This window comes from Podarcis liolepis, assembly GCF_965112155.1.
Source record: "Podarcis liolepis genome assembly, chromosome: Z".
Classification (NCBI taxonomy): Eukaryota; Metazoa; Chordata; class Lepidosauria; order Squamata; family Lacertidae; genus Podarcis; species Podarcis liolepis.
Genome location: NC_139570.1, coordinates 25,084,597 through 25,098,098, shown reverse-complemented (window position 1 = coordinate 25,098,098; position 13,502 = coordinate 25,084,597). Strand labels below are relative to the sequence as shown.

General features: G+C 45.3%; 1 protein-coding gene across 1 annotated transcript in view; it reads right to left on the bottom strand.

Annotated features, from left to right (window-relative positions):
- The window catches only part of VSIG1 (V-set and immunoglobulin domain containing 1), a 28,080-nt gene that overhangs the window by 2,631 nt on the left and 11,947 nt on the right, over window positions 1-13,502 (bottom strand). Inside the window, exons 4-8 of the mRNA XM_083484565.1 lie at window positions 12,701-12,799; window positions 7,093-7,291; window positions 5,082-5,243; window positions 2,249-2,368; window positions 1,325-1,463 (exon numbers count right to left, since the gene is read on the bottom strand). Of these exons, the coding sequence (XP_083340691.1) occupies window positions 1,325-1,463; window positions 2,249-2,368; window positions 5,082-5,243; window positions 7,093-7,291; window positions 12,701-12,799 (719 nt within the window). The remainder of the gene's footprint in view (window positions 1-1,324; window positions 1,464-2,248; window positions 2,369-5,081; window positions 5,244-7,092; window positions 7,292-12,700; window positions 12,800-13,502) is intronic.

Genomic DNA, 13,502 nt, shown 5'->3' with positions numbered 1-13,502 from the left:
GTTATGATTTTATGTATTTGATATTTTATGTGAACTGCCCTGAGACCTTCGGGTGTAGGGCAGTATAGCAATTAAATAAATAATAGTAGTAGTAGAAGCAGTAGCCAAATCAATTAAAGCACAGGTGTCTCTAGGAATAGTTCTCCCTTTTCCTTTATTCCCCAACCCCATCACATTTTTCAGATGGTTCATGGTTTTGAAGATAACAACTCAACAAGCTGCACAGCTACAATGGCTATAAGAAGACACAATTATAGGGTTGAGTCCAACACAGTGCTAAGTTATAGTACCTTGGTGTATACTGCAAGTGAAATGTTTTGCTTCAGCAGAATGTTGTAGTGCAACAGAATGCAAAAGCTGATTGCAAAGCCTATTGTGCAATGAAGTCACCAGCAACCTGTTGTACAATAAGTTTCTGCTAGCCCAGCTGTTGTGCTGGATTTCTCTGTTGCACAGCATTAGAACTCACCTGTCTATTCGCAGAAGAGCCCTTGTTCTAGCAGACAGACGGCGGATATAGCCCATCATGTCTGAAGCAAACTTAGAGCAATGCCCTACCTACCCCATGCAGGCAGCAACTACAGCGGGTGGCGCTGTGGTCTAAACCACTGAGCCTCTTGGGCTCGCTGATTGGAATCCACAGAGTTTGCTCCCGTTGTTCTGTCCCATCTTCTGCAAACCTAGCAGTTCGAAAGATGCCAGGGCAAGTAGATAAATAGGTTCTGCTGTGGTGGGAAGGTAAACGGCATTTCTGTGCGCTCTGGCTTCCATCACGATGTTCCATTGCACCAGAAGCGGTTTAGTCCTGCTGGCCACATGACCCGGAAAGTTGTCTGTGGACAAACGCTGGCTCCCTCATCATGAAGTGAGATGAGCGCCGCAACCCCATAGTCGTCTTTGACTGGACTTAACTGTCCAGGGGTCTTTTACCTTTACCTTTTTTTACAGCAGGTGTGAGGAACCCTTTTCAGCCTGAGGGACACATACCCTCATGGGCAATGTTCCAGGGAAGTTGTGTGCCCATGGTGGGTGGGGCCAGAATAACAGTGGGTGGAGCAGTTGTTATGACTCTTTTTGAACCTTTGTATAGTGGGCTTCATACCAACCACAAATATGTCAGGTTTCTGTACACATATCTGCAAGCAGGAACCATTACTACAGTTCAAATAAATATTTCAGCCAGGGAAAAGAACTGGAGAAGAGCATGGAGCGGAGCCTATGGGAATGGAGCGTGGCCAGTGGGGAGCCACAAGGGCCAGACAGAGAAACCTGGAGAGCTGCAAAGCTGAGCCCCCAAAGCTGAGGTTCCCCACGCCCAACTTACTGCATTTCACTGATTGCAGCTTTCTCTTTTTTCTTCTTTTCTTTCTCCTTTGTGGCTACAACCCAAACAATTACACCAATCAGAGCAGCTGCCAGAATTGCTGCAATTAATGCTCCAACAATAATGCCACCTTCTGAATCTGAAAGAATAGGGAAGCCAACTCATTTAATATATGGAATGAACTTGACAGATTAGAACCAATGCACACTGAGAAGCCGATGCTCGCCTTCTTCAGGTGTGCTCCCTGCAAAGCGAGAAAGGTGGTGCTGTTGGGGCAGTAGGCCCTGATCTTGGGACCCCAGCAGATGCCCCACCTCACCACCTTCTGGCACTGGCCCCTCAACAGGAAGGTTAGGAGAACATATTTAACCTTCCCTGCTGTTTATGACTAGCTAGCTGGAACACAGCCTGGAATTTTGTTGGTGTTGGGATGGTTCCTTTTTATTATTATTCTTTTGCAACTGAACGTTTTGAGTAGGTTAACAAAAGCTGGAAATGATTCTGACTCCACATTTCCTTTCAGGTCAGCAGCAATTGATGTTCTTTCAGCAGCTCAGCAGAGAGAAACAGTGTCACCAGTGGCAGCTCAAGGTTTTGGAGGGCCCCTGGGCAACCCTCCACGGCCCCCTCCCGCCCTCAGCAAGCCTGCCTGTTCAGTGCAGCAGGTTCAGGAGGCTTTTGTCAGTGGGATTTGCATTCTTGGCAGATGCCTGAGTTTGCCATCCCTGGCTGTAGCACCACATCTTTTAAATGTGTCTTTTCCTGTGTCTGTTCTGTTGTTCTTGAAACCATGCAAAGCACCTGTTCAGCTCAGGTCTTGTGTCAGCCCCAGACATCCTGGAGCAGCTAATATCTGGGAATTTCACTGAATAGCTATTCCAAATATAAAGAATGAAAAGGTTGACATAACTATAGCAAACTTACGTTTTGTAGTGAGGTCGATATGGCAGGTGCTGTTTCCAAGAGAGTTAATAGCTGTGCAACGGTAGTAGCCTTCTTCAAACTTTGTCAGGTTTCCTATTACCAAGCGACCACTTTGAGGAACTGTAACAAAACAAGAGAGAAGTTGAGGTTTAATTTGTTTACCTAAGACATTTATACATTCCCACCCCTACCCCCTTCAGTCAAAAAGGCTGCTAGAGCAGCTTACAGAAATCATTAATAAGAAGGTCCCTGCCCTCAGCTGCACAACCTCAGGTGCACAAGAGGCATGATGCACAAAGGAAAGGGAAGAAGCGGGGAAAGTAAGTTCAAGGTGGGGTCAGCTGCCTGTCAATCAACTGATGTCCTGATGACATCCAGTGACTGATAGGTGAGTGGTCCTGCCCACCTGTCAAAATCAGCACGGGCTGTGGGTTGGGAGAAAAGGGTCTGCAGGGAATTTGTTGGTGAAGAACCACCATGCAGTACCGAACTCTGTGCTTACCAGATCTCCACTCAATACAGCTCTCTGCAGGAGTCTGATTTGCCAATGCATTCCCCCACAGGGAATGCACTGACAAAGAAGGACTCAGCAGGATTGAAGTGTGCCTCTGTGCCTATCAGCTGGTGTCACCCAGTGATTCCAGATGACAGGTGGGAGTGATTTTAAGGGAAAGAGATTTGTTTGGATGGCTGTCCAGTCCCTAAGAAGGGAGAGCATGAGGGGCCCTGCAGTGGCCCACTGGGAGTTAGCTTCTGGACAACAGACAGAGGAGGCATGAAAGGAACCGCAGCTCAGTTTTCCCCACTAGAGGGAGATGTTTTGTTTTGTTTTTATATTATAGCCATTCTTTCTAAATTTGCATCTATGCATATAAATCAGCATGTGCACATCCTATGCAAACCGGTGCCCTCTCTTCTTCTTTTTGGTTTTCTTCCTTTTGGGGTGAACTGTGGGTGGCCACCCTATTCATGTCAGCTGTCTCATAAGGTGTCTCATAGCTCAGTGGTAGAGCACCTGCATTGTATGCATAAGGGCACTTGTTCAGTCCCCAGCACCTCCAGGTGGGGCAGGGAATTATCCGCTGTCTGAAATCCTAGAGACCCACTGCCGGTCAGTGTAGGCAGCACTAATCTAGGCTGGCCAACAGGACTGACTCAGTATCCTATGACAGATTGCATAAGAGGAAGGACCCTCTCTACCAGACTGGATGGAATGCTCTTGACTAGAGGCAGTTTTTGAAGTTTCCATGCTTGCCAAAGGGATTTAAAGATTTGTTATTTAGAAGAGAGGGAGCAGCACTTTCCCTTGTGAATGAGGCACTGGATAATATTTTGTGGGCTTCAACTTCAGGAAGGTAAAATGTTAAGCAAGAGTGCCTAGCTGTTGAAGCAGGTGAATAGTGGGACTCTTCTGCATAAAGGGGTGACAGCTGTCCTTCTGCTGAGGTTTTCAAGCAAAGGCTGGACACTGACTATAATCAGGGTTACTTTCAGTGTAGAATAAAGGTAAAGGACCACTGACAGTTAAGTCGAGTCATGAACGACTCTGGAGTTGCGGCGCTCATCTAGCTTTACTGGCCGAGGGAGCCGGCGTACAGCTTCCAGGTCATGTGGCCAGCATGACTAAGCTGCTTCTGGCGAAACCAGAGCAGCACACAGAAATGCCGTTTCCCACTGGGGTAGTACCTATTTATCTACTTGCACTGAGTGCTTTCAAACTGCTAGGTTGGCAGGAGCTGGGACCGAGCAACAGAAGCTCACCCCATCGCAGGAATTCGAACCGCCGACCTTCCGATTGGCAAGCCCTAGGCTCAGTGGTTTAAACCACAGCGCCACCCTGCTTTATTCATCCCAGATGACCCAAAGCTTCTAGCTACTCAAGAGTTCGGGCAACCACCAGTATTTTTCAGGTGTCCTCTTTAAGCCACCACATCAGGCTTTGCATATTGCCTAAATCAGGGATGGGGAACATGTGGTCCTCCAGATGTGCTTGGAATCTAGCCCAAATCAACCCTGCTTAGCATGACCCAATGATGGCAGCTGAAATCCTACGACATCTAGAGCAGTGTTTCCCAAACGTTTTTGGGCAACGGCACACCTGTTTACTGAAAAAAAATCTCGCGGCACACCACCATTAAAGCCCCGCCCCGTGACGTCAGCGCGCAGCGTCACGCCGGGAGGGACGCACAAAAGTGAAAGTTTTTTCCCTCGGCAGCTCCTCTCAGCTGCGCTCAATCCGCCTCAGAGCGCAGGAGCGATGCCTCTCTCTGGCTCTCCCTCCGCGCAGGCTGAAGGAGGGAGGGAGGGGCGCGTGTGACCCGTCTCTGCTGGGAGACCAAACCCAGCGAGGCAGAGTCGCGCGGAGGCGCCCAGGCAGCGCTGCCGGCTGCGAGGAGGAGCGCCAGGCAGCAGCAGGAGCCGCGGCCTCTCCTCGCCGCCGCCGCCCCGCCTCTCGCCGCCCGACTCGCCCGCCTCCCTCCAGGCATCTCGCGGCACACCAGCCGATGTCTCACGGCACACTCGTGTGCCGCGGAACACCGGTTGGGAAACACTGATCTAGAGGCTATAGTTCTCCCATTTCTGATGCTCAGAGCCAGCCCACCCCTAAGGCAGGGTGAGGCAGTCACCTCAGGCAACGGAAGGAACAGAGGCTCTGCCACTGGTGATGAAGTGGCACCAGCTTCCAGTGAGATCTCTCTAAAATCTCACAAGATATTGCAATGCATGCCAGATCTCAATGGAAACTGTTGCTGTTGCTTTGCAGGCACTGCTGCACAACCAAGTTAAGAGGGCCAGTCCTGCCAACATAACTTAATACACAGATACTACTTACTGTAGTTCCCTGTCACTTGTACGGCTGAATCTCCTGATACTCTGTGCCAGAGGTATATAGGATCAGGCATCCCCGTTTCAGAAAAGCAGAAAAGGGTGATGGCGTGGCCAATTTCAGCCTCCTTATCTTGAACAAAGCCGCAGTGAGGCTTGGAGGGGGGGACTAGAAAACAACAGCAGAAAAGGCAGATCAGTGAAGTTCTCCCTGAAATCTGTGGCATCGTTATAAATACGATCTGTCCCAGTTATTCTAGAACTATCAGCGAGAAGTAAAACTTTATTTAAAATAAAATAAAATCACTTATTAGATGTTTTATAAGTTTTACATCACCAAAACATTTAGGATTAAAATAAATTAATTCAGCAGTACGAAAGAAAAACACAGGACTTATATATATATATATATATATATATATATATATATATATATATATATATAATATATATATATAAAATATATATCATATATATGCATATAACAGCATTTCCCCCAAAAAAACTACTTTAGCACTTGTGCGGTAATATAGATTTATTTGCATATATGGAGCTGGTAGGGCAGGAGGCAGGAAGCCCAAGCAATAGGAGGAGCCAGAGCCAGTGACAGGCAGGGCCAACTAAGTCTAGTTTTGTCCCCATCTTCCTCCTTGATGGGTTCTGCAAGAGCAACACTGAGACTGAGAGGCTGTAATGAAGAAGTTAGACAGATGCCAAGGATTGGCTAAGACTGAGATTGGTGGGGCAGTGCCCCATTTGCCCTGAGAAACCACCCTCCACTGCTTCAGGGGGCTACTATCACCCCCACCTTTTAGGATGGGGTTTTAGGGGGGTCACTAAAGATTTTTATATTATTTCTGCAAACCTTTGTTCCTTCAAGTCAGCTGACATTTCTTCCCCATTTAGGTGGTGCTGTTTTGCCTAACATAATGGCTGGCACTCAAGAGAACTGAGTTCCTTTGTAAGAATATATAACAATAATGATAAGGCACTTCTCTGTAAAAAAATATCCCAAGCCGTTTATGATGAAAGTCACCCAGTAAAAACACTTTAAAAGACTCACATAAACTGACAGTGTAGCAACAATCAAGAGTCAGCAGAGCAGGTTTTAAAAATTCAGGGGGGGGGGAGATGCATGTGAAAGAGCCATGGATCACCCATTAGAACCATGTTGTTCTAACATGTTGACTGTGCCTCTTGCAGCCAAAAGATTGCCTAGAAAATAATGTGGCCCCCAGGCTTTAAATCAGCTTCCATCAGCCCCAGCTAGCATGGCCAATGCAGGGGTGCTGGGAGTTGTAGTTCAGCAACATCTGCAGGGCCACAGGTTTCAGTTTCAGTTCATTACAGCAGACAACAGACATGGAGCCAAAACAAGGTAATTGACAAACAAGTGAGAGGTAACAACATGCTTGATAAAATCCCAAGGTTTGCAGAACTACAAGGTGTTAGCAGACCTTGCCGTTTGGATGAATTGTATTGGAATAAGGACTTAAAATTTCTGGAGTTCAAAGGCTTTACTCATGCAGGAGCTATTTACAGAATACGTGGAGATAAGAGAGAGAATGTGACAGACATATTGCTGGGAGAGAGCAGCAAACAAAATGGCTCAGCTTTTAAAGGTGAAGTTAACTTACACAAAACAAAGATTACAAGCAAGTGTTAGTTAGGTTGCTATCCAAACAGTGCCCTCTTGTGGTTTAAAGTAACACATGCATTAACCAGAAACTCAAAGAATTACCGGTAAACATCATTCTTTGAGCAACCATAGGAGGAACTCACCTGCCCCTGCCTCCAAAATAGTCCAACAAAAACTAGACATGCTATACACCTAGAATGCTATATATCAGCTGGAAAAGAAATATGAAAACCAGGGGACTGGAATGCCAGGGAACAACTGGCTGAAGCCCTGATCAGGAGTTTTCCAGTTAGGATCTGTTAACGCTGAGTCTGAAATTCAACATAGTGTACAAAATCAACAGGGATGGTACATAGAAGAAGAAGAAATAAATAAATACCTAGTACGCTGACAGACATTGTTTTTTCACCCTGGGTATTTGGGTTTTCAGGGTTGAAAACTTCACAGGTATAAATACCAGAATCCGATGCCTGCATGTTTAAGATGGTTATTGATGCATTTCCTAGTCCGGTGGCGGCTCGAATGCGACCATGAAACTGTCCATAAGAATTCGAAATGGATCCCTGCCGATAATAAATCTGTAGCACAAAATTTAAAGTCAATCACAGTCATAGTAATGAAATAAGACATTTGTATTTTCTGTTTTTTATAAAATATTTACTTCCAGTATCTCTATGTTATCTTTCAATAGAGTAAAACAGTTGTAAATTCAAGTAAACAGAGTAAAACTAGAGTCATGTTTTTGAGCTCCACATGATCACAGCACATATTTTAGGGTTGCCATATTTCAAAAAGTGAAACTCCGGACGCAAAAGTTGTTGAGCTTTTGTTGCTGAGCTATGTCATTGACACAGGACTTTTCCATAATTCTGGCATCGAGTTGCCGATTGCCAGTGTCACATTGATCAGTATAGCTGCTTTGCAAAACGTCATGAAAAATAAAGTGAGTTTTCTGCCTCTCTGCTGCCAGCAAAATGGACCAATAATTTCTACTAGTTTAAGTTATAATGATCAATCCCTGTCACCCAGCAGCAAAATCATTCTATTTACTTTACAGATCAGCTTGATTGTATTCAAAGAAACACTCATGCAAATGGATGCTGGATTGGCTATTGCTTATCATCAATGTTATCTAGACACTGCAGTTGACTGAAAGCAGGCTGCACCCTAAAACTACCAAGGGCTGTTGGTTACTGCAATCAGGAACACCCCCCCCAAAAAAAAGGGTCACACAACTGAAAGCTGTTGCTTGTGGCTGTTATATGCAACATTGCATCTCCTTCCCAACTAAAAGGAATGAAATGGAAAAATTTAAAAGTCACAGGGGACTAGAAAATGGTATAAGGGTGCCCCCAGAATGTCACTCTGCAGGAATGATTCAATCTCACACCAAAACTTTTAGATGTGAGCATTTAGAGTACTGTATTTTTCACCCTATAGGACACACTTTTTCCCCTCCAAAAATGAAGGGGAAATGTGTGTGCGTCGTATGGGGTGAATACAGGCTTTCGCTGAAGCCTGGAGAGCCCCACCGCCAGCCCCGCAAGCTCGGGGGACAGCGGGGAGGCGCAGCGCACCATCCCGCTGTCTCCCGACGTGATTTGGAGGCTGACGGCAGGGAGACGCGTGCTTCTCCTCGCCGCCAGCCCCACAAGCTCGGGGGACAGCGGGGAGGCGCAGCGCACCCAGGCTTAGCTTCGCACAGCTCTCCGCAAGCTGTGGGAGCCCGGCGCTGGGCTCCCACGCTTGCGGAGAGCTGCATGTTCTGGGGGCTGGGGAAGCTCAGGCTTCCCCAGCCCCGCGCCTGGGGGGGGGGGAATAATTTTTTCCACTTTATTTCCCCCCCCCCCAAAAAAAAATTAGGTGCGTCCTATGGGCCGGTGCGTCCTATAGGGCGAAAAATACAGTAGATTAAAAAGCTTTGTCTAGCACACTCACAATATTTTTAAGTGTGTGTGTTGCAGTTTGGAAATTGATGGGAAAATGCACTGAAATGTGTGGGGTGAACGAAAATCAAATCAGCACAAATGGTCATTGTCATATAACCTACTTACAAACAATTCTGAACAAATGCTCAGGAAAGACCAGATATAATCTTACCTCTGCATAAGATTTGGGCAAGCCAATCAGGGCAAATGCTCACTAAACGGGGTAATCTGGAAAAGCCCTAGCTGAAATGAAACTATGTGAATAATTTTAGGGTAATTGGCCACCAAAGGCCTTATTTTCTTCTAAAACCAAAGGTTTTAACTCCTGGAAGAAGAATTGTTTATTATGGCCCTCAGATCAATTAACATTCAGTGCAAAAAGAAAAGATACAACAAGTACAATTAAAATGCAGATACATTTTTTCCCCTCTCAAGAAGCCAGCAGAAAACTCTCTCCTGATCTGCACTGAGGCCGGAATTTTTTTTGCGACCCTCTCAGCAGGGCTGGCCCAAGACACCTTGGTACCTGAGGTGAACCACAAAATAGTGCCACCACCCTGTCAGGGAAGAAAGTATGAGGGAAGATCTACATCAGGAACAAGGGGAGGGGGGAGATAAAGATCTACAATGGGATCTGCTGCTCTTGTGCCTCCTGCCTCCTGAGATGGTCACCTCACCTTGCCTCTCAGTGATAAAAGAGAACACATTCCTTAAAAGCAAAACAATACCAAATTTCTGGGAGAGAGATTCACAGAAAAGTTATCAATAAAGAAATAATATAAAGGCTTGACACCTACACAGAGAACTCAACATGGTCAAAATCTGACCATCAGCTAATTCTGCCAGCAACTCTACTCTTTCCTGAGAGATATATGGAATGCATTTCCACTGTAAGTATGTATTTCCTCTGTACAAAAACAATATAAAAAGAGCCTGCTGATCAGAACAAGGGCTCATCCGGTCCAGCACTCTGTCCTCATGGTGGCCAACCAGATGTCCAGGGGAAGCCCACAAACAGAACCTAACTACAACACGGTGATACCTAGCAACTGGTAATCAGAGACTAACTGCCTCCAACATGGAGGTAGGGTATAGCTGTCATGGGTATAGCTGCCTCCAACATGGAGGTAGGGTATAGCCAACCTCTCCTGCAAAGAGAAGTGTACTGGTAATGTCAAAGTTCAGGAGCTCACCATGGCAGCTCCTGTAGCCACAGTCCACAACCCCGATCCACACTATGCCTGATGTAAATTTTGGAGGTCCCTTGGCACCCCCAGGTACAATAAGTCTACCTCAGCATTGACATTACCACCTGCTCCTCCTAATCATCTTTTCTACCAACTGTCTGCATGCCAGGTAGAGGAGTAGCAAGCAAGCAGTCGGGAGCATCTACTGCTCCCTCTCTGGCCCTCCATCCAAGCCAGAGATAGATGAACAAATAGGTTGCAACAGGAAAGAGAAGGGGCAGGTCCAGTGGGTCAGCTGCACATGCATTACCTATGAATCCCTTGCGCACATAAATATACACCCCCAAAGCAGCAATGCACAACATCATTAAGTTTCAGCTGAAGGTATTAAATATAAATAAACAAGAGATTACAAACAAATACCACATATGCTGGTAATATGACCAAGGGCAGCCCTAAACATAATAAATTGCAATAAGCCAAACAGACCAGAAATCCTTAGCGGTAGAGTCCTACACTGATGGCACTTCTAAGGAGACAAATCCATTCCTTGGTCTTCCCTGGTAGAACCATGGTTATCATAACCTGCCCTGAAACCCAAAGAGCTACCTCTGTTATTATCTATTATGATTGCTCCACAGTTTCCTTGAAGGATCAGGGAAGCCATGAGAAGACATCACTATGGCTTTGAACAAGGGTGGGGAACATGTGACCCTCCAGATGTTGTTTGACCTATCAGCTACAGGCAGCATAGACAGTGGTCAGGGATGATGGGAGCTATAATCTAACAAGAACAGGAGAAATAAAAAAATTCCTTCCAGTAGCACCTTAAAGACCAACTAAGTTAGTTCTTGGTATGAGCTTTCGTGTGCATGCACACTTCTTCAGATACATGCATGCACACTTCTTCAGATACATGCATGCACACGAAAGCTCATACCAAGAACTAACTTAGTTGGTCTTTAAGGTGCTACTGGAAGGAATTTTTTTATTTTGACTATGGCAGACCAACACGGCTACCTATCTGTAACAAGAACAGGGGAGACACAGGATTCTAGAAGAAACCAGTAGCTACAGAAGAAGGCACTAGCCCTTTTAATTATCCATCCAGGGGTGAGGGGTGAAGCCCAGGCTATAAAATTTGGCACTTGCACCAGGACACTGTTGAGAGAACTCGTATGTTCTGCCTCAGCTGCAGGATCACTAGCTATGGTTACAAAACCCACTCGTAAAGCCTTCTCCAATGTGCTGATCCTGCTTTGCCTAAACTTCCTGTCTGGTTGGACCATTGGGACTACTGACCTCCTGCTTGCATGGTCCATCACCTATACACCCATCATGGTTACTAGAACATGGATACCTATTGCAAGGTTATATCTGTCCAAACATGGTCATAGTTGGTGAATCTCCTGAAGCTGAAGAAAGACACTCTTTGCTACCAAGGACACCTGATGCTCAAGTGACAATTCTGGATCCAAGAGCATCCCCAAGCTATGAGCCTACCTCTTTAGGAGGTGTGCAATTCCATCAATGGCAAATTGAACACCACAAAATTGTACAGATGAACCACCCACCAACAAAACTAAACAAAAAAACCCAACCACCAACAGTGTTTTGTTAACCACCCACCAACAGTGCCCCATCTTTTCTGGATTGAGTTTCTTAGTCCTCCACCAGTCTGCTACCATGCCCAGGCACCAGTTCAGAACATCGACTGCCTCTCTTGGATTAGATGATTAAAATATATAGAAGTGAGTTTGGATTATTTCCCTTTTTAGCATCTGCCAAATCTGCCAATTTCAGTTTCTCAGTCTTAAATTCAGTTCTCTACATTTCTGCAGTAGTTCACTCCCTACCTCCCCCCCCCAAAAAAAATCCTCATGAGAAATCACCAGCATTTTAATGACATTTTTCCTAATATACATATTTTTGTAAGCAGTTACCCTGAATGCATGCTTGTTCGTAATTTTCACTAATATATGCATTTATATACCCAGTTGCCCCAATATACACATTTTTGTACATATTGCTTGGTTGCCGAACCACATCACAAAATTTGGAGAAGTCCGAATTTCAAAGGATAGCTGAGTCCTTGACTGCAGATTGTTCTGGAATTAAGTACATTAATATTCAAATCCCAACTGAACTAATTATCAACTGAGGAACTTTGATTCCATCACATGAGGACTTGCTGTGACAAAATGAAGATTAATCCTGGGTATCACCGTGTCTTAAAACTGTGTGAGGAAGAAGGTTAGAGCTTATATTTGAGAAAACCTAACTCCAGAAACCTGCAAAGAGGATATAGAAGAACATAAATAACAATGCTAGATATCAAAGTAATATGTTATAATGAGCAGCCATTGGAAAACTCAGTGAAATGAAAAATATAATGAAAAATATAATGAAAAATAAAAACATTTCCTTAGAAAGCTAAAGTTTAAATATGTGCATATTACCTCTCATGTGTTATGGAGCAGAAAACTGGACCATGACACAGAGAAACATGAACAGCTTAAGAACAACACAACATGCCATGGAGCATGCAGTTTTAAGAATATCATTCAAATACAGAAAAACTAATAACAGAGATCAAAAGTTACAAATATAGTGGAAAAGGACGCGGTTAAAATGGACATGCAGAATCGGTGGCAAGAGGTGACTCAGGCTGCTGGAACAAAGCAGTGTTAGTATGGAGACGCTGCAATTGCAAAAGACCAAGGGGACGATGTGAATGATGATGGGTGGTTGAACTAAGAGCAGGGATTATGTGGATGCAAGAAGCAAATAGCAGAAAGTGATGGGGAGAACTTGAAGAGGTGCAGATCCAAAGACGGACTTGAGATGCTGTAGAAGAAGAAGTTTGCCTTACCTTATTAAGCCAGCTACACCTTCCCCGTGCATCTGTTAGGTACACCATCATTTGACAATGATCGATGGTCTTTTCATCAATAAGGTGGCACGGGGAAAGCTGCATTTGAGTAGAAATGGGCTGAGAGATGAGTTGTGACTTTGAGTTTTCATACAAAACACAGAGCACTCTTTCAGTGGAGGCAGCTCTAAACGAGTTGGAGGGATACTGACATAAGAGGGATTTGCCAGGTTTATGGGTTCAGCCCTGGGACTGGAGTTTTGGAGTCCATTCTCGAAGGGCCGGAGTGTTGGGCATTTTTCAGCCTGAAAGCCACATTATCTCATGGGGGCTGCTTGTCAGCGATAGGTGGGCCCAGAGGCAAAACTGGGAGGAGCAACAGGTGTGATGTTTACCTTTGGACAGCGAAAGCCAGAGGTTTCTACATGTGACCACCACCTACCCACACCTGTCTCTCTATCTATCCAGGAAAGCAAAGTACATTATTACAGTTCAAGAACATATTCCAGCCAGGCAAAAACACACAAGAAGGGCACCGAACAGGGCAATTGCTGGGTGGAAGGTAACGTTTAGGACTGATGCTCCCCATCCCTATTCTTGAAATATCAGAAGCTGCCTTATACTAGGTCAGATGGTCAGACCACTGTATACCACCTGACTAGCTGTGGCTCTCCAGGGTTCCATGCATGGGAGATTCCCAGTCCTACCTGGCAATGCTAGGGATTGACCCTGGGACTTCTTGAATGCAAAGCCGATGCTCTGCCTACTGACCTACAGCCCTTCCTCTGTGTGTTTCATTATC